The sequence below is a fragment of the Armigeres subalbatus genome, chromosome 2 (genome assembly GCF_024139115.2).
Source record: "Armigeres subalbatus isolate Guangzhou_Male chromosome 2, GZ_Asu_2, whole genome shotgun sequence".
Classification (NCBI taxonomy): domain Eukaryota; kingdom Metazoa; phylum Arthropoda; class Insecta; order Diptera; family Culicidae; genus Armigeres; species Armigeres subalbatus.
This window is the reverse complement of record NC_085140.1, coordinates 371,405,778-371,427,617: the sequence shown is the minus strand read 5'-3', so window position 1 is coordinate 371,427,617 and position 21,840 is coordinate 371,405,778. Positions and strand designations below refer to the sequence as shown.

The window sequence follows — 21,840 nt, the reverse complement described above, 5'->3', positions numbered from 1 at the left end:
GAGTGTCCTCTGAAAATTTTGGCTCATTTGGATTAAAACTGATTTAGCACAAGCCGTTTCAAGTTTGCATGCAAATTGGTATGGGGAAATTCATGTTTTCATTATACTGGTTATGACGCTTCCCCATCAAGCGCAGGTTAAAAGAAAACCTACATAGCTAAAAGGGATACTCAACAGCTTTCACCCAACGAAAACCGCATGTTGATTACCCAATAATTAGTAATCGATTTTAAGACAGGTTGCGAATCTTTAGTCATGATCGTTAAACTTCTTTGAGGGCATCACTGAAACGTGCAGTGCAACATAGTAGCCTGAATTTGTGTGTGCTATCTTTCGCGCCACGAGCAGCAATGTTGCCTGTTGATGAGTTATGCAATTAGCTCCAGAAAACCACGATATAGATTAAATTCGATTACTAATTATTGGAACGATTAATTAAGACGCGGTTTTCACTGAGTGAAAGTTGTTGAGGATTCCTTTTACCTATGTAGGTTTTCTTTTAACATGCGCTTGGTGGGGAAGCGTCATTAACAGTATAATGAAAAAATAAACTTCCCCATACTAATTTGCATGCAAACTTGCAACGGCTTGTGCTAAATCAGTTTTAATCCAAATGAGCTCAAATTTTCAGAGGACACTCAGAACATGGTAAAGAATCTGATGAGCACTGTGGAGCAAAATCGATTTTTTGAACCACCCTAATATATATATATATCTATATAATGTTGTTTTAACTAGAGCCTGAATACTGAATTAACATTTCGAGTCTCGCGTGGTCCTGGTTTACTCATGTAATCTCGTTTGCGTTATGAACAATAAGCGTGCTTTTTGCAACTGTTGTACTTTCTACAACAGTTCGAGTCATCGAGGGTGTGATAAATGTTGCCATGATAACAATTATGGTGATCCAATGAGGAACCATCCTAAGCTTAGTAGTAATATGCGTAGCTACAAAGTAAGGTTCCTAGAAAGTGAGCAATGAATACTAAGCTGCGTGGCGACTCTGTTTCAATTGGGGATGTATGTAGAGTCTTTGTCCAAAGCGGTTTACTTTTTGAAAAAAAAAAATCTGTGCCTCTAAAACACCCACTTCTCGAAAGTACAGGTTCTCCTGTTTCACGTAAGTAATTTTTATAAAATGATCTATCGGGGGTAATTTTTCCATACATTTGTGGAGAGGCTATCATTCAACACCTCTTTTTGGTTTATCCGCGACATGAAAGAGGAGAGCATATACTTTCTCGTGATGGGTGTTTCAGAGATACTGATTGAAAGACACCGTGAACACAAAAAGGAATTGAACTACTATCTTCTCGCTAAAACGGCACTAAAATTGCGTGTGTTCGTTCTAAGTTGCAGGGAGTGATATATTAAAATCTATGTATGTTATGAACACCAATATGAGTAATAGATGTAAGTGATTGATTCGAATATTGTTTTTCTTTCTTTCCTACGTATTCATGTGATAATAGTTAAGCAGTTGAGTTCCAGCACGTATAATTTTCACCAAACGTAATTACATTGACAGACGGTTTCCTTGATGCAGGATTCGTAAATGACTAATATCAAGGTTAGTATATCAATGGGTAACCATAATTTGAAGTTCCGCATCTTATTCTGTATCGATTCAAGCCAATATGGCAGACAATGAATGAACGAACGAAACTCGTTACGAATAATCACGTATTGTTTGACAGACTGCTTGCCAAACACTAATTCTTTCCTATATTTAGCAAAGTTTACTCATCGCGAAACGCTATTTAAAAATTGTTTTATCACAGACAAACATACGTAACAATTTGCATTTGCTGCATTTTGCTAAAAAAAAGCATCGTCTAGTTACTCTGCAACCATCTAACGTATATGTTGCATGGAATAAAAAGCTTTATGACAATATCTACCGACGACGCTAGTGAAAAATGTCTTTTTGTTAAACTAGCAATTTATTCAATTCAATGCCCTATATATTACTGTAATGCTACATCTATTTCTCTGTGGTTTATTTGATAAATGCATACTATTATTTCGTTGCTCGTTTAGAAATGAAAATAAACTCTTCAATATTATATCATAATGCAAACGGATCTAAACCAGTACGGCTTATCAATTTCTCGGCACTGAATTGCCGGCATGCTATTTAGAAATTTATTACAGCTTCTGCTCTGCTTGTAAGCGTATATATGTCCTACCTTTGCTGGGTTTCCTATTCATATGGGACAGATATGCGATTATAGCCAATGCTGTTGACCCATAACTGTATGAAGACGGTATTTGTTACCGTGTTTCTTACTCAAGTTCAGCTGTTTCCTGAGTTCAGAGTTCACACTGCAATCCAATATCAATCCGAATGAAACCAGACACCCCAATTTGAATCCAAAAATTTCATCGAAGATAAACGGCTTGAAAGTCATACAAATTTTCAGCTGTATCTCAATTGTGTTTTCAAAATTCTAACACGCTTTTGGTATCGAAAAATCTTTTTTCGTGAAAATTCTTTGAATCGAAATTTTCAAATGTCTAGACTAAACCTTCAAATCCCAAGAATCTAAAGGATTATTTCTGAAATGTCGGATATTGTGAATGGCTTGTTTTTCTATACAGCAAAGATTGGGAGAGAATTAGGAAGTTTTCTTTTTGCCTTTCTCGTACAACAAAGTTGTACCGAAAGGCTATCATTTCACTCCAAAATCGAACTTTTAATAGAAGTCTCGGAAACTAATTATGTAATATACAAATCAACTCAGTTCGTCGAACTGAACAAATGTCTGTCAGTTCGTGTGTATGTGTGTGTGTACACGAAAACCGAAAAACATTAGCCACTTTTTTATATAGTAATTCTAAACTGATTTTCTCGCAATAGGTTGCATTCAGCGGGGGACAAACCCTAGTTGATCACTATTGAATATAATTATGATCGGTCATTCCGTTCAAAAGTTATGAAGAAAATGGTGTTTTGCACCATATAAGCTTGGTTAGTTGATTCGCTATACAGCGTTTGCAAGAGCCGTAATGTAGGCAATTTTACATGATGTGTATCACACTAAAGTGAAACCAAACGAATGAATCGAGAAAGACATCGTCACCGCTGGCACGGCAAATGCTGGGTAAAGCGTACCATTGGTACTTCACGTACCTGAAGGAATAAAATAGACCCCATCTCGCGGTCCTTAGCCTCTTACTCAGCAACTCCTATCCCTACCTCCCCGCGGTTCTGGCCGGGATACGAGCAACCTTAGGGAAGATCGGGTAACCAACCTCGGTGGGAACTATGGTCGTATGCTGACAGGGAAGGGGGGGTTTGCTCCTCTCCGGAGGTGCAAATCTTATTGAGCGTCTGTTCTCCATGTCAGGATCGGCTCACAACAGCGTCTGTTCTCCATGTTAGGGGCGGCTGATCATCGTCCGAGTGCCAGCGAGGGACTCTAAGTGAAACTGTGCACCATGGTCCACCGGAAATAAGGAGGAATGGTCCTCCGGAAATTTAAAGGGTTTGGTGTCAGGCCCTGCAAGCAAGCCTTTAAAAAAACATAAGCAATGAACAATCAACAAGAGAGTACGGACCGGAACCATCGGCAAAGACCACTGCGACGAAAAGGGACTTTTCGATTAGCGATTGTAAACTCGGTTCGTGGAACTGCAAATCTCTCAACTTCATCGGAAGCACACGCATACTAGCCGATGTGCTCAAGGACCGTGGATTCGGCATATTAGCGCTGCAGGAGGTTTGTTGGAAGGGATCAATGGTGCGAACGTTTAGAGGTAATCATACCATCTACCAGAGCTGCGGCAACACACACGAGCTGGGAACAGCTTTCATAGTGATGGGCGATATGTAAAGGCGCGTGATCGGGTGGTGGCCGATCAATGAAAGAATGTGCAGGTTGAGGATCAAAGGCCGGTTCTTCAACTTCAGCATAATCAACGTCCATAGCCCACACTCCGGAAGCACTGATGATGATAAGGACGCATTCTACGCGCAGCTGGAACGTGAGTACGACAGCTGCCCAAGCCACGACGTCAAAATCATCATAGGAGATTTGAACGCTCAAGTTGGCCAAGAGGAGGAGTTTAGACCGACTATTGGGAAGTTCAGCACACACCGGCTGACGAACGAAAACGGCCTACGACTAATTGATTTCGCCGCCTCCAAGAATATGGCCATTCGCAGCACCTACTTCCAACACAGCCTCCCGTATCGGTACACCTGGAGATCACCACTGCAGACAGAATTACAAATCGACCACGTTCTGATTGATGGACGGCACTTCTCCGACATTATCGACGTCAGGACATATCGTGGCGCTAACATCGACTCTGACCACTATCTGGTGATGCTTAAACTGCACCCAAAACTATCCGTCATCAACAATGTTCGGTACCGACGACCGCCGCGGTACGACCGAGAGCGACTGAAGCAACCTGATGTCGCCACAGCATTCGCGCAGTATTTCGAGGCAGCGTTGCCGGAAGAGGGTGAGCTCGATGAGGCCCCTCTTGAGGACTGCTGGAATACAATCAAAGCAGCCATTAACGACGCAGCGGAGAACAACGTCGGGTATATGCGTCGAAGTCGACGGAACGATTGGTTCGACGAAGAGTGCAGACAGATTCTGGAGGAGAAGGACGCAGCGCGGGCGGTCGCGCTGCAGCAAGGTACCCGGCAGAACGTGGAACGTTATAGACGGAAACGGAGACAGCAGACCCGCCTTTTCAGGAGAAGAAACGCCGCCTGGAGAAGCGTAGTGAGAGGAGATGGAACAGCTGTGCCGTTCTCAAGATACACGCAAGTTCTATCAGAAGCTCAACGCATCCCGCAAAGGCTTCGTGCCGCGAGCCGAAATGTGCCGAGATAAGGATGGGAGCATCTTGACGGACAAACGTGTGGTGATCGAAAGGTGGAAGCAGCACTACGAGGAACATTTAAGTGGCGCTGAGAGTACAGGCAGTGAAAGTCAAGGCAGCGGAGGAGATGACTACGTCAGTTCAGCGGACGATGGAAGCCAACCAGCCCCCACCTTGAGGGAAGTTAAGGATGCCATTCAACAGCTAAAGGTCAATAAAGCAGCTGGTAAGGATGGTATCGGAGCTGAGCTCATCAAGATGGGCCCGGAAAAGCTGGCCACTTGCCTGCACAAACTGATAGTCAGAATCTGGGAAACCGAACAGCTACAGGAGGAGTGGAAGGAAGGGGTTATATGCCCCATCTACAAGAAAGGCGACAAACTGGAGTGTGAGAACTTTCGAGCGATCACCATCCTTAATGCCGCCTACAAAGTGATATCCCAGATCATTTTCCGTCGTTTAGTGAACGAGTTCGTGGGAAGTTATCAAGCCGGCTTCGTTGACGGCCGCTCGACAACGGACCAGATCTTTACTGTACGGCAAATCCTTCAAAAATGCCGTGAATACCAGGTCCCAACGCACCATCTGTTCGTTTATTTCAAGGCGGCATACGACAGTATAGACCGCGTAGAGCTATGGAAAATTATGGACGAGAACAGCTTTACTGGGAAGCTGACCAGACTGATCAAAGCAACGGTGGATGGTGTGCAAAACTGTGTGAAGATTTCGGGCGAACACTCCAGATCGTTCGAATCGCACCGGGAACTAAGACAAGGTGATGGACTTTTGTGCCTGTTGTTCAACATTGCGCTAGAAGGTGTCATGCGGAGAGCCGGGTGTAACAGCCGGGTACGATTTTCAACAGATCCAGTTAATTTATTTGCTTCGCGGATGACATGGACATTGTCGGCCGAACATTTGCAAAGGTGGCAGAACTGTACACCCGCCTGAAACGTGAAGCAACAAAAGTTGGACTGGTGGTGAATGCGTCAAAGACAAAGTACATGCTTGTGGGCGGAACCGAGCGCGACAGGGCCCGCCTGGGAAGCAGTGTTACGATAGACGGGGATACCTTCGAGGTGGTCGAGGAATTCGCCTACATCGGATCCTTGCTAACGGCTGACAACAACGTTAGTCGTGAAATACGATGGCGCATCATCTGTGGAAGGGGTTAGGGACAAAAGGTCGAAAGACAAAAGGTCGAAAGGACAAAAGGTCGAAAGACAAAACGTCGAAAGTCAAAAGGTCGAAGGGACAAATGGTCGAAAGAGACAAAAGGTCGAAAGGGACAAAATGTCGAAAGGGCAAAACGTCGAATGGGACAAAAGGTCGAAAGGGACAAAACGTCGAATGGGACAAAAGGCCGAAAGAAATAAAAGATTAATAAGATCAAAAGGCACAAAAGGTCGAAATAGACAAGAAACTGAAACGGGGAGAAACGCATCAGAGTTGCCTTACACAATTGGCAAAACTCTGCTTTTTTATTTTTTTACAATTTTTAACAATTAAATAAAACTCATTCAATGAGTTAAGATGGATGTTTGAGTTTTCAAAATGTCACTTCGTTCTTTCACAATGGCGCACGCCGCACATTTAATACACTGGCATGTATTGAGGTTCCCCCAAACACGCAAAGAGACAATCTTGACGCGATTCTATTGCCTGGCGACTGCGATTCTGTCGTCGTTGATATGGAAGCGTAAATGGAGCATTGCCAGCATCCACCCAACGATAGAATCGTGGCATCAAGCTGTCGCCGTCCCGCCATAAAATAGCTTAGGCCTGGGGGAGCCTTTACAAACCGGTGTATTTTTAATGCGCGCACTGAGTGGCTGCGGCGTGCGCTATTTAGACAGATTGAAGTGACATTTAGAAAATCTAGATCTCCATCTATTATTTGCACTCATTCAATGATTTTTTGTTCAATTATTAAAAATAGTGGAAAATAAAAAAGCATTTTTTTGCCAACTGTATAGGACAATTCTGTCTCGCGAAATACAAGTTTTATTCATTTCTTAAATTAGCAATCTTTTTTACCTCTAACAGAACTATCTAGATACTCATAATATTGGTTTATAGTAATTACTCCTTCTTTGAAAATTGCTTATTTTTCAACATTGATTGATGAGATGAGTGTGTTATTTCTACTTGAAAATAAATGCATTTAACAAATTTCTTTAGAATAACCCAACTTGTTCTTTATCGACCTTTTGTCCCTTTAGACATTTTGTTCTTTCGACCTTTTGTCCTTTTCGACCTTTTGTCCCTTTCGACCTTTTGTCCTTTCGACCTTCTGTCCCTTTCGACGTTTTGTCTTTTCGACCTTTTGTCCTTTCGACCTTTTGTCTTTTCGACCTTTTGTCTTTCGACCTTTTGTCTTTCGACCTTTTGTCATAGATTCCTGTGGAAGTCGGGCCTATTACGGGCTCCAGAAGAAACTGCGGTCGAAAAAGATTCGCCACCGCACCAAATGTGTCATGTACAAGACGCTTGTAAGACCGGTTGTCCTCTACGGACATGAAACATGGACAATGCTCGAGGAGGACTTGCAAGCACTCGGAGTATTCGAGAGACGGGTGCTTAGGACCATCTTTGGCGGTGTGCAAGAAGACGGTGTGTGGCGGCGAAGAATGAACCATGAGCTCGCCCAGCTCTACGGCGAACCCAGTATCCAGAAGGTAGCTAAAGCCGGAAGGGTACGATGGGCAGGACATGTTTCAAGAATGCCGGACAGCAACCCTGCAAAGATGGTGTTCGCTTCCGATCCGGCAGGTACGAGACGGCGTAGAGCGCAGCGAGCGAGATGGACAGACTAGGTGTAAAACGACTTGGCGAGCGTGGGGCGTATCCGAGGACGGAGAGATGCGGCCTCGAACCGTGTATTGTGGCGTCAAATTGTTGATTCAGTGTTATCTGTTTAGATGTAAACTAAATAAATGAATCCTATCCTATCCTACGCCTATCTAGTCTATGTGCTGTGCATATGTGCAGCCAAGATATATAATACCGCCATCGGGGGTGACAATGGGTCTGGGGGGTGAGAATGAGTCATCGCTCTCACCGGCAGTCTAGAGGCCGTAGATCAACATCGTTCAAAAAGGTCTCTTATATTTTAGTCTTCTTGCCCTCAGATGCATTCAAAAATCATTCTAAGTAGTTGAAACAGTGACCCATTCTCACCCCTTTTTACCCATTATCACCACCGACGACGGTAGAAAAAATCTCCTTCACTTTAGAGAGTATTTGTGTAGGTCTCAAGCAAACGTTCCAAACGATTTTTTGGAAATAGGGTCAATCAGTCGCTTCTTCACGGCATCATACGTATGTACTTGTTGGCCAGGACAAAGAATTGTAATAATAACTCTGCAGGAAACGAATTTGGGGCCGAAAACTACGTTAAAGAACACAAAAACACTGGGAGTCGGGTGCTCAACGTAAAAGTAAACTTCGAACCTTTAATGTTCAGGGACGTTGCCCAAGACTGTTAAGAGTGGAGCAGATGTTCCAATACTAGTAAAGGCTGTGATATTTAGATGCAATACAGAACAATTCAATCACAAAGCTACAATAATTTATACACATCTATTCTGATCTGTAATAATAAAATATCCAATAGTTTCTAAAACACTTAAGGCATTAATATGTGAGAAATTTTCTTAAAAAGCTTTTCCCACTCGTAGCGAGTGTGAAACAATCATTCGTGTCCCGTAAGCATACTATTCATAAACATACAAAACTAACACACTTGCTCAAGTAGTAAATAGATATAATCGCTCTATTATAATACTCTATTCTCAAAGAACATTCAAGCGTACATTCGACATCCGCGTCCTTCGCCTCAGTCCAAAATAAGTAAAAATAATTCCCGCTCTTGGAAATGATTCACTAAATCTACTTCAATCTCGTGTTGACCACCACGTAGCCGGGGTTACTGAATGCGTCCTTTCCCGGCTCGGTTCCGTTCGTGCCGTCGGATTTGTCCAGCCGCTTCAGGTTGGTGTATTCGTGCTCCGGATGGACCAGTTTAGTTGTGCGAACCATTGGCACCGGGCTGGTTGGTTCTGTTTCCGAGTCCGAGTTGAATCCGTGGCTGCCACCGGAACGGTTGTGTAACATCGGTATTTCCTCGGGTATGGCTTTCTTTTTGTGGCGTTTGCCGCTCTGCTGCGGGCTTGAGTCCAGGTTGTTCTTCAACGTGGGGGACGGTTGGCTGTTATTGAATGAGGCAAAATCAAAATGGCTGTCGTCCGAGTCGGACTTGGTCATCTGGAGATAGTCCGGTTTGTCTGAAACTGCAAGATTGAGAAATGTTTAATTCGCGTGACGTCGTTGAAAAGTTTTATTTGGTACTACTTGGCGGTAAAGGTAAGATGATTCCATTGACATAGTTGGGTGGCGCTTTGGGTGCCTGTTCTTCTGGTGGCCCTAGACTTGCAAGGTAGTCTGGTTCTCCTCTCTGCTCTTTCTCGGCGTTCATAGCCAGGTATGGCTCGTTGAGATCGACATAGTGCTTCAAAATGGAATAACAAGTTGAAAGTTTTGAGAAAAAAATCAAAATAATTGCTAGTAGCTTACATTTCGCATTTCTTCCGGAAGCATTGCGTTGAATCGGCTCTTCAGATCTTTGAACGTGGGTCGCGAATCAGGTTTCACATTCCAGCAATTCAGCATAATGTCGTAAATATCTTGATTGGCGTACTGTGGCTTATCCATGCGGTATCCGTCGCGTAATTTATTGTACAGTTCCTGGTTCGCTTCCATGCCCGGATAGGGCACCCGTGCCAATGAGAAGAACTCCCATAGCACAATGCCGTAAGCCCATACGTCCGAATACGTGCCGAAGACATTATCGCTAATGCACTCCAGCGCCAACCACTTGAATGGCAGAGGAGCTTCTCCCTTTTTCTTGTAGTTCTCGGTCTTGTACATGGAACGAGCGAGACCAAAGTCGCATATTTTCACCACGTTGTCATCGCAAAGAAGTATGTTACGAGCAGCAAGATCCCCGTGAAGGACCCTCCTGGAGGCAAGGTATTCCATGCCACATGCTACCTGCGAGGCCCAGCACACCAGATCCGTAGTGGTTACCGATCTAGCGGGACCCTTGTAGTCCATACCGTAATTGGATCGCCAGAGTGGTTCATTCGAGTTGGAGGTGGTGTTAGTGTTGGCCGTATTGGCGGTATTGGCAGAATTTAGATCATAACCTACACGAAATAGATGAAATGTAAACATATTGGTATGGATGATTTAATTAGTTCGATAAAATTAGCTCAGGGTTCATATGTAACTATGCAAATTTTGATAATAGCTGTGTGCGATTCATAGTCACTTCTTCAGATTTGAACATAAGAGCACTAAAGGACAGTTACATACTTTCAATAAGGGAGATAGCTTCCACATCGACCATTGATCCCATACCGACATCCAGGTCTTTCGAACAGATGGCACTGGCTGTCGACGAATATGCTTGTATTGTTAGATGAACGAGGCCGCAGAACTAATAATTTGGATGCGGGCATCCATCTTACTTTGTTGTGTAGTTTTGAATGTAGTTTTGAATATAGTTTTGAATATAGGTTAGTCTCGAACCAAGAGGAAGTCGGTTACGAACTAGCATTTTTGAGAATGTTAGAAACGTAGACAACGAAATTTGAAAAGTTCATTTTTTCGCATCATCTGTGACGTTTTGGAAAATTCTCCCCTTGGTCGTAAATTTTGCATAGTCATTAACAAAAGCCAGCAGAGCTAAAGCGCTTACCTTCGACGGAGGTCATGATGGTCGCTTCCGTGTTACAGCTATCGACCATTGCCATATTCTGCACACCGGAATGCCGCACATATCCTTTGGAGTTCAGGTGGTTCTTCGGATTCGTGTATCCAGCCGAATTGCTACATGTGACCATATTGTTACAATAGATCACGACCGGTTGTTGAGCAGCCATTCGAGGTCGTGGATTACGGTTGTGCGCATTATTGTGGTTGTTGTTGTTCAAGTTGGGGTTGTTGACATTGTTTGTAGAGAACGAAAGATTAACATACTTCAAACCTTGACTGAGCGGAGGATCACAAACCAACACATAGCCCATCACCAGTAGCGTGTTAAACGACATCACATTAGACATTGGGTTAGCACATTTCACCACGTTCCAGAAAGATGATTAGAGGTGACAGAGAACAGAGATCCGTACAGGATATGGAGAGGTGAAGATGATAGAATAATTCGGGTTCAGTTATGCATTAGGTCAGCCAATGGAGGTAGCAAACAAACACCATGAAAAATAAAATGCAGGAGATTAGAGCTTGGCATTACGAATTTGACTACGCCGCAATCCTAAATATACCTGATATTATGGTTAGTTCTTAAACATCATCACAGAAGAAGAGAATGGGGAACGAATCTATCTCACCTGTTGTACGTATAACCTGCGGCTGACCACCTTAGCTTATTTGTGTCAATGCTCGAGTCAATTTCACCTGTTTCGGAGTTGACCTGATCGATGAAGTAAGGTCGGTGCTTCAGCAGGAAGTTTTGAACATTGCCAAAACGGCAGTATTCCACGATCACCATGAGTTCTCCTGAAATCGAAAAACGTTACTTCTGATAACTTTGTCCATTCAACCAATCTTACTTTTGGCGATGTTTTTCGTAACCGCTCCCAGTAGATTCACTACGTTCAAATGCTGCCCCAGATGTACCATGATTTTAAGTTCGGAAATTAACGCCCGCATAACTTCATTATCGGTCTGCTTCTTCACCATCTTGACGGCCACTACAGTTTCATCTTCGTTGACCATGATGCCGGTTGCGGTGGCCTTCATTACCACACCAAACGCACCTGCACCCAATTGTTTACCCATTTTTAACCTTTCCTTCGGAAACTCGTACTCAGTTTTGTAGGGAAGTAAATCTGCTTGCTCATCCAGCGATATCTCCGGATTCATTTGTTCCAGGTCACCCTCTTCGAAGTGAGCTAACCCAGCCTCCTTCATTTCCTTCACTTCTTTCTTCTTCTTATAATAGAACATGGATATGAGCACAACTGCAATAACCAAGATGGCTATCAAAGAAATCACCAAATAGACCCAGGTCATTCGGATCGTAACGGTTTTCACCCGCAAGCTCCAAAGCTTCTCCGCGTGTCCAACCTTGTTCCTAGCGTAGCACTTGTAGTCACCGGAGTGCTCCACTTTTAGGAACGGCATATGTATACTTCCATTAGGCAGCAAAATTATCGTATCGTTGTCAAAGATTACAAACGCGTCATCCTTGGTCCACTCAATCACTGGTTTCGGCATTCCCTCCACATTGCAAGAGAACGTATGTCGATCTCCGATTTCCATTTCCAGTTCTTCGTGGACATTTTCGTCCACGATCACTGGATCTGTTGGTTCAAATACATCCAACCTCAGCTCGTCTTCGTCCGTGTCGTTCGAGTCGATCATGGGCGCTTGGCATCGAATTACGCCCTCGTGTTCCCGACCGACACTATGGATAATCAACTTCGTCCGATAGGCAAACGTTCTGTAATCTTTTTCTATAGTGATTCCATCAAGTCCACTCATCAGCACATCATCGCGGAAGAATTTGATCGCGTCGGTATGGTTGTACACCACTGCGGCGCATTCGATTATCACTTCATCGCCGATTGTAACATCTTCATCAGGGGACAGCTTCTCCACCACAACCGGCTTGCTCAAATCACTGATCAGTAGATCGGCCTTCACAAAGTCTTCTCCGTAGCCATTCACGGCCAAACATCCGATGTAACCGGCGGTTTCGGCTTGCATTTCGTACTGCTCCGTGGTGATGATGTCCTGTTGTCTACCGCTGTCGTCCAGACGCTTGCCCTGAAACGATGCCGATATGATGGATTATATTGCAGACTGGGCTGAATCAAATGGCGAGGCTGACAGTTAGGGTTGAAAGTGACATCACAAAAAGCATAACTTTAACACAAATTTCGTAACATTGTTGACAGACGTAGACAACTGCTAAACCAACATTGCTAGGAAGATGCAAAGGAGAATTAGTGTAATGACTTCTATTTTGGGTACATCATCATTCGCATTACAAGTAGACCGAGGGTTCTAGTAATGTATTCCAGGGACCTCAGTATACAATTGGTTTGATTTTCCGAAGGTTGAGAACACTGGTTTTTGACTGGTTAGCCAAATACGAAAAACCAAGCTACCGACATGGAAGATCTGACCTGTTGGGAAAGCTAAAAGATCACCGTCATAATTATTATGTGGTGGATTGCAGCTGATGCAAATTTCTTCAAAAAGAACGCCTTGCGTGAGCTTGAAACTTTCATAGAGATTCTCAGAATTATCAGAAATTGAAATAAATAATCGAAATGGCAATACATCGAATTGTTAAAGTGATTTCTTCACTGAAAACATTATCTAAACAAGTAATTTTGTTATGAACTTGTGATAATTTCATTTTTATTGCATCTCCCACAACATATCATTATCTACCGGATCCGGCAAACGACACAAACAAACTTCAACGCCTTTAAACTTACCGTTCGCATTAGAACTTCGTCCTCTATGGGCCAGGCCACTAGTCGCGAATTCTTTGGCTGGTTTAAAACCGAAAGATTTCATATTAAACCGAAAAAATAGGGTCAAAGTGAGCGCACCACCAATCTTGATATTTCCAAGTGAAAGATCAAAAACAAGCACAACAAGCACAGCTGCCAGTTTGTGTGGAGTTTCTTTTGGAACCAACATTCAGCTGTTGATGGAGCATAAAGGAAGTAAATCCAGCGTAATACTTACATAATGCTTGGCATGTTCCTTGTTCAGCGACTGGGAACAGTTCTTCCAGGGAGTCCCCGTACATGGGATGAAGGCGAACCGCATTGCTGGTTGAGGATAGGCGACGGCAGTGCATACAAATGTGACCCTTTCTCCCGGTCGCGCGTAGATTGGACTAATAGACACGACAGGTTTCTCTAAAATTTTGAGTAATAAACAATTTGGTTACGGCCTTTCAACTGGACTCGCACTAACTCACCTCTAACGTACACCTTCATTGAAAAACTGTTGTACGTGTGCTCATTCTTTGCATGCAGCGTGTACGTCCCCGTATCGGAAATGGTCGATCTCTTAATCGTAAGCGTAATTTTCTGATTTGTTTCCGCTATCGTGTAGCGTTCGCCGATTTCCAGCGGTTCCGGGTCATCGTCCCTGGTCCAGTAGAACTCCGGCTGGACGACAGCCTTAAACTTGATGACTATTTTGATATCCCGCCGGCTGGTGATGTTGATGAAATCGAGCTTGTTGTCTTCATACAGTTCTATGAAGCCGATGTCCGCCTGTTTCACGACGTAAACCTGGACCGACTTCTGGTTCGTGTGAGAGTTGTGGTCGGTCACATTGCACTGGTAGTAGCCGGTATCGCTCTCCATTGCATTGGTAATGGTCAAAGTCGATCGACCCAATAGGTAGTTTGGACGTTCTGGAAGCGCAATAGCCGACATTCGGCTGATGCTTACTCTGGGGTTCTGTGGATACGAACGATAACATTCTAAATTCAAATCAAGTGGATAATAATCAGAACTTACGTCAATTCCCACTTTGTCTGGCAGCTTCCATTTCATGTCGAACTTTACCGTATCGGCAACGTCCAATAGGCAGTTCAACGAGATGGTGTCGCCCTCCTTAAAATGTTGCGTACCGTTGAACTCGATTCGAGGCTTCTGGATATACTCCGTAATTGCTATATTAAGTGTGAGCACAAATTTTACGACGGTCGTCGAAGGGAGGATACAATTAGTTACAATCGTTGGAAGGAGTGTTATCTTACACGATTAATTTTAACCATCAATAGTTATACATTATGATGTTATGAATGAAACAAGAGCCTTAACAAAAGGAAGTGCAGAAGCAAAATGGAAAGTACAATTAGTAGTAAAACAGCATGCCTTAAACTAGCAGTTAAATAGAGGATAATAAAAGCATATATTAGTAAAATGAGCCAATTATCGATGATGAATGAGCAACTTTTAATTATGAAACAGATGGAAAATATTGTTTGGCATAATTTACGTAATACTTAAAATGTTTCAATGATTGGCAGATCGGATACTGTATCAAATAAGTACCGTTTCTGCCTCATACGCAGAAGATCTGGTCTATCTCTCACATACCTGCTTTGTATCTTTCTAAATATTTCACAGGTTTGAACAATCCCTAGAAATTAAATTGAACAGATTCCATTTCTTTTAACATTTAGTTGCTTATATATGTACATCTTGGTTGTTTATGTAATCCTGCTTCAATTAAAAATGGTAGTTACGATTCAATACCTTGAGAATTAACAACACAATTAGTTTAAAATAATAATAACCTGTGGTGGATTTTTGTCGGTTTTCTGGTTAAGTTGTTGTACTCTTACCTAAAGGATATAAAAAAGTGGGGAAATCAGAAGAAATCAGAATTGTTCTATTATAAATCAATCTGTTTCCAAATTGGCTGCGCACTAAAACCACAAATTGAATGTGAATATGAGTCAAAATTTCTATTACTCTTAGGATTATTGTTGGTAATAAAAAACAGATCATAGGTTGTTTTGACAGAACGCATAACACTTTGAAACGCGAAAAGGGTTACGACAAGGTGGTAGTTCTTCGTATCTGCTGGTCAATATTTATTTGGATAGTAATACGATACAGGGCCGGATATAGCCGGAAGAGGGCCCCGGGGCCGCCAGTTAGTGGGAACCCCAAAATGTACAAAAAAGGTTGGGCCTCGGACCCCCGAACCCCCCTAAATCCGTCCCTTATACGAAGGTCAGAGATGGAAACGAGTGGTACAATTTTCACGAAATCCGTTCAGCTGTTTGGTTTTGCCGACGACATAGATATTATAGCACGTAATTTTAAGAAGATGGAGGGAGCCTACATCAGACTGAATGAGCGAAACTAAACGGTTTGGACTAGTCATTAACGCGTTAAGAGGTTCAAGAGAAGTCATCGCGAGACACCCACCACGAGTGTGTATCGGAGGTGACATAATCAAGGTGGTTGAAGTATTCGTGCACATGTGCTATTTGGTGACCTCCGAAAACGATTCCAGCAGAGGAATTCGGAGATGCATCGTGGCTGGAAACCATACATTCTCTGGACTTCGATCAATCAGAGTTCACCGCCGTACCAAATTGACTTTCTCCAAAATGCTCATTGGATCGGTAGTCCTCTATGGACGCGATACCTGGACAATGCTTGTGGATGACCAACGCACACATGCAGTATTCGAAAGAAAAGTGCTACGTACCATCTATGGTGGGGTGCAGATGACGGACGGTACATGGAGGAGAGGAATGAACCGTAAATTGCATCAGCTGTTGGGAGAACAATGCATCGTTCATACCGCGAAAATTGGACTATGGTGAGCTGGACACGTAGTCAAGTTGTCTGACAGTAAATCGGGGAAAATTGTTCTCGACAACGGTCGTAAGGGATCAGGAAGACGAAGTGCGCAGCTAGCAAGGTTGATCGATCAGGTGATAGATGATTTGCGGACTCTCCTGAGACAGCGTTGGCGACGTGCAGCCATAAACCAAGTTAAATAGAGACTGCAGACTTTTATGTACTGCAAAGGCCACTTCCACCTTAGTTTGAGTAAATAATAAATAATCGGAGACACCCTCCAGTGTAACATACGCGCTACAGATAGTCATGTTAATACATAACTCACTGACACAAATCCCAGTGATTTTTTCGCGTTTCCTCACGATTTTCTCATGCCATTGAAGAAACCTGACGTTGAGGTAGTGCCGGTTACTACCAATGGAAGAGGCAATAGCGATTGCAATAGTGTTGTTAATGGGTTAGACCCTCGCGGAACAATTGTTACAGCAGGTGCTTTCTCGCAGAAGCTAGTGGAACCTGGACAGTCGACCTCCCTCCCACCCTTCAATTTAGTACTTCCTCTGTACGGTACTCTCCCCTTTTGCAATTTTTTCTATTTTTTGTGGGACAATTCTCCCCCGGGCCTCAATATCGGAATATATCTTCTTTAGTTTCTTGAGGCGCAAAACTAGGCCCTACTACCCTTCTCCTATGCAGTGTTTCGGTTTTTGGTCATTTGACCACTATGGTCAAAGCTCAGTATCAGGTTGAAAACTGCAAATGTGGCAATTGTTTGGGTACCCACCGATCAACGACGATTGGAGGTGTGACCTCTCGAGGCCAGAAGAATCATCCAACAGGAGAAGACGAATGAAGGGTCTTATGTCGAAGCCGCCTAGACAAACATTATCTCCGCAAACCAGCCGACTCAGTCAATACCAGCGGCTGACGTTTCCGCCTTATCAACAGAGATGCCAGCTATGCGTGAACCTGTTCAGTCCTGAGCTTGTTTAGAATTATGACGGCTGGACTCCAAATCCATCGGTAGTCGTTCCGCCATGTTCGGACGTCTCTTTCACATTTGAACTGAGGAATATCCACCACACCCTCCTTCGCGTCCGGGAATAGTCGGAAGCCTAACGTCAAGCGCAAGCTTTCAAGCCGCTGCATCTCCGAAGGACTCCGTGTGATTCAAACGTTTCCCATTAGGTGTGCTCGAGACGTATTATTTTTCCCGATGTACGACGAGGCAGATAAGTCATCGAGAAGAGACGTGTTCAACCGATTAAACAAGTAAATTCCTTTCAGGTGGTAAGTCCCATGCTTTTCAATCGTAAATCAATAGTAAATCACTACTCTACCGGACATCAAGAGAAAGGTAAGCGATATCATTCACGACTACCCCGTCTCTATTCTCCTCATGAAAGATATTAACGCGCATCATTTCGAATCTTTCGAGAACGTGGACCTAGCACCTCTTAAAGAAGGTTCGTTCACTCTTTTTAACGGTCACTCGGCCACCGCCGTCGACGTGATCGGAACCGTTCGAACCGGAACCGTTTCTTAAATGGGAAGTATCCAACGACCCATTCAAGATCAATCATCACACGATTTCATTCCAAGATGGCTACGATGCCATGGACTGAGAGGGATTTAAGGACATAGTTGGAAGAGTACCACGATGGCAGTCAATATGGCACCAAACCTTCCACGGGTCAACCCCACACCTCCCGCACTCCTCTCCCACCAACATTTGAATGCATCGAACAGCATCGAACAAAAGTATAATATTCAAATTACTAACCTGTTCACAGCATATTTATTCACTTCCCGTGATAATGAACATGTTTCTCCATAGAGTCCTATCTATTTTGGCTCGAATTATATCATAAATCAGCAGTTTCGTGCCAATTTAATAGCCGTTCGCGATTTGGTGGGGTTATCACTGCAATTCGCTTCTTCCTAAAGGGCATAGAAAAATCAAGTTTTTACTCACTTCTCCGCACATGAGCAGCCCGAAATGTTGATAGAATGCAAATTGAACATCACTTTTTGAAATCAGTCACTCGTTTGAACCGAAAACTTAACCGAAAACTTAACCGAAAACGATACTGCTATTTTTGCCCGCAAAAACGATTAAAAACTGACCGCGGAGCGAATGTAAACACCGGCAGCAGCAGTAGCAAACTAATACATAGGGTGGTTCAAAAAATTATTTTGCTCCGCTGCGCTCAGTCGATTATGATTCATAATTTGGGTGTCATCCGATGGTTTGGGTTGGTTTGAATAGACGCTTACCGTGCACAGGTCGTTTCAGGTTTGTATGGCAGTTGATATGGCGAGGTTGAATTTTACATTATTTTGATTGTGGCACTCCGTCATTGGGCGCTGGCGAGGGGGGAGACCATATGACTGGATGAAATATTCAAGAGCATTAATTCCATAGACAATGGACATTCAATGGTTGGGAGTCGATTTTAATCGAGGTTGCGAATCTTTAGCATGATGATTAGGCTTCTCAGAAGGCATCAGTGAAACGTGGTATTCAACAAAATAGCCAGAACTTGATTGTTATATCTATCGCACCATGGGCAGATACTTCACACAAATAGTGTGATATTGGGGTGAGCGGGGTATAAAATGCTATTTTTTGCGTTACATAATCAATAGATCTTTCCTGCGGTGCGGTTTTCGTTCAGTGAAGTCTCCGGAATGTTGCTTTAAGCTATGTGGGTTCTATTTTCGCCAGCGTTTGGAGGGGAGGCGCTGTAGCCAGTGTGATGGAAGGTTTAGTTTCTCATACTAGTTTTCATACAAACTTGAACCGGCTAGTGTTTAACCAGTATTTGTTCAAATCGGTTCAAATCAAAGCACATTCGGAGCATGGGACGGAATCGAGTGAGCGTGGTGGTGCTGGGTCGTTTTTTGAACCACCCTACTATATTCTTTGTTTTTTTAAATACTACACCAATACTACTACAGTATATGACAGTTTTTATTGTACCAATACTTTCAAAGCTTTGTTTTGGTACTCAACCCACCTTCACCTTAATAACCACCTATGACGCGAATTTGAACGAAACATGCCCACTACCTTTCCAGACTTCACCAAAACCGCCCTCAATGCCACCTTGCCTTCATACCACGAGCTAGAACTCGGCCAGGACGAAAGATACTCCGTTGGTTATCGGACGATACGCATCGTGAGATTAAGTCAAGAAGGAATGTCCAGATCATCGTCTTTCTCTCCAAGTCTAGTGCCCCCGGATTCAGAAAACGCCAATTTTAATTTTCCGTTTTCTGCCCTTGAGATGTTCTTCGCTTGACCAAGGAGTAACTGAAAATTGCCTGGTCCTGAAGGGATTGGTTATCCTATGATGAAAAACTTTTCTTTCTCCGCCAAAATTCGGTTTCTGAAGTTGTTCAACCAAGCATGGTCTGATAATTTTTTGCCTTGTTTTACCCATACCCAAAAACAACATTTTCTTCCGAGAAGTCACAAAGTACCGGCTGACTTCTTGTGTCTCCAAGGTCGTGGAGTGGTTAGTGGATCGACGGCTGTGGAACAAATTAGAAGCCGATGACAAGTTCGATTTTCGCCAACTCACATTCTGCCCGAGATATGGCACACAGCCTACAACGACGACAAGCACGTGGATCTAGCATCCTTGCATCGTGGCTACAAACGGGGTGTTTCGTTCCCTCTCCGCCAACATATCTATAAAAGTTGGCTTTAATTCAATCACATAATCGACTTAGACATTTGGATGTGTTGATGAATTAAAATAAAATAATTATATGTAAACTACCTTTTTTGTTATTATTATTATTTTTATTGAAGCAGGGAAAAGCCCCTGGGAGTGTTGTTCCAAGTGGACCACTTCTTCTAAAGGCATAAAACCTACCCTTCTTTTTGAATTATTGGTACAATTCAGATGCACTACCAGTGGGAAAAAGATCTATTTCAAGGAAGTGAGATAACTAACATAACATATTAATCGATTGATTTGAATATCATGACTTTTTGGCGAGTAGTTCGAGCTGGTGCAATTTAACTGTGGACACCCTTTATGCGGTTGACGTTCATCAATAATCTCTCATAGCGTCTTTGAATGATGTAGAAATACTAGAATAAGAGATCGGCGAAGACGCCATCTTGTTTCCAATCGATCCGTCGACAGCGGTTCCAATTCGACTTGTTTACATTTTGCATCCTTAAGAAGAAAGCAAAAAGTTTAAGTGCTTCCAGTATTATTTTCACGGTATCATGCATTTTCATAAGTTGCTATTTCGACAGTTTTTCACTCAGCCGGTCTCTGGTTATAGGGATGGATAGTGATGAAGATTGGACAGGGTTGTTACGGATATTCTGAAGTATTGCCCGCGCCGATTAAAATCAAATCCACAATGACCTGGCTCTATTCACTACCAGAAATGCTAAGGGTAAGTGAACAAGAACTAAGCAGCCAAAGCTATTTAAATAAGCATGAGATGATTGTTTTGACGTGTTTTGTTCCGTTGTTGTCAGTGGATTTTTTGTTGATCGAACTTTATGAAATTCCGAACAAGATGCATTGATATACAACGAATTTTCAGATTTGGCCACAATCGATTAAAGAGAAACTTGGCAAACAATGAAGAGTCTGCCGAAACCGCAATTTATACTGAAATTAAGAATAAATTATGCAACTTTAATGTAATTATCGATCACAAGACAAACAAACTTGCGTTGAGATTACGGAATTAGACAATGCAACTTTGATTTTTAAACCAAAATCCTATAGAACAATTATTTGAAACCGTATCAAGAAACATATCTAGACCAACATTTGAAAAGAGCGTAACAACCAAAATTTATTTCTTCTGATTTTTCGTCTATATATAAAGCTACACTCAGCTAACTGGACTATCGAAATTCATAACTGGCGCCTTACGAAGCTTCGACTTCTTTTTTTTTTTTTTAATCTTTATTTAGGTGTTTTTTTAATTCTAGATTAAGTTCAACACCGGGAAGCTTCGACTGATTAGTCCACCAACAGTGCTTCTTATACGCATTTACCTTCCTGAATATTCAAGCGTCGGTGGGCGTGTTGGCTACATACCAGGCCACCCGACACCGACTTCTATGGTTCGAACCCAGCCTGCCGCACTTTACTTTTTTTTTTAAATGAAAATCATCATTCATAAGGCAACATATTGAAATTCATACCGATTCCTTGTGGCAAATTTTCATAAGGCGTTTGATTAAAAATCATACTTCCATTTTCCTCTGTGTATATATGTGGACAAAGAATCAGAAAGAATAAATTTTGGCTGTTACGCCCTGTTCAAATGTTGGTCTAGGTATAATAATATAATACAAGATCTAACATATTTGCTCAAGTTCCATTGATTTGCAAGTCAGAATCCTGAGTTTGAAGCGTAAATTCTTCCGAGAATTCCTGCAGGAATTCATCATCGTTACAGTCAAACCTCCATGAGTCGATATTGAAGGGATCATCGACTCACGGAAATATCGAGATGAGGAATAGCAAATCTTTGGAAAGCTGCTTGAAGGGACCATCATAGTAACTCAGGTTCCGAAATCCTCTTTAGGCTGTGGAAATTTATTTATTGAAATTCTCAAAAAATCCTT

At 42.8% G+C, this 21,840-nt stretch overlaps 1 protein-coding gene across 9 annotated transcripts in view; it reads right to left on the bottom strand.

The window, feature by feature from the left end:
• Window positions 1-8,405: 8,405 nt before the first annotated feature.
• The window catches only part of LOC134213068 (vascular endothelial growth factor receptor 1-like), a 141,933-nt gene continuing 128,498 nt past the window's right edge, over window positions 8,406-21,840 (bottom strand). For 8 of the 9 annotated variants that reach the window (XM_062691608.1, XM_062691603.1, XM_062691605.1 and 5 more), the window contains 10 exons: window positions 14,418-14,572; window positions 13,868-14,357; window positions 13,630-13,805; window positions 13,374-13,430; window positions 11,475-12,693; window positions 11,253-11,421; window positions 10,604-10,734; window positions 9,418-10,049; window positions 9,196-9,352; window positions 8,406-9,134 (listed from right to left, as the gene is read on the bottom strand). In XM_062691608.1, the coding sequence (XP_062547592.1) occupies window positions 8,734-9,134; window positions 9,196-9,352; window positions 9,418-10,049; window positions 10,604-10,734; window positions 11,253-11,421; window positions 11,475-12,693; window positions 13,374-13,430; window positions 13,630-13,805; window positions 13,868-14,357; window positions 14,418-14,572 (3,587 nt within the window). In that variant the 3' untranslated portion in view covers window positions 8,406-8,733. The remainder of the gene's footprint in view (window positions 9,135-9,195; window positions 9,353-9,417; window positions 10,050-10,603; window positions 10,735-11,252; window positions 11,422-11,474; window positions 12,694-13,373; window positions 13,431-13,629; window positions 13,806-13,867; window positions 14,358-14,417; window positions 14,573-21,840) is intronic. The other variant, XM_062691609.1, reaches the window with a different exon arrangement.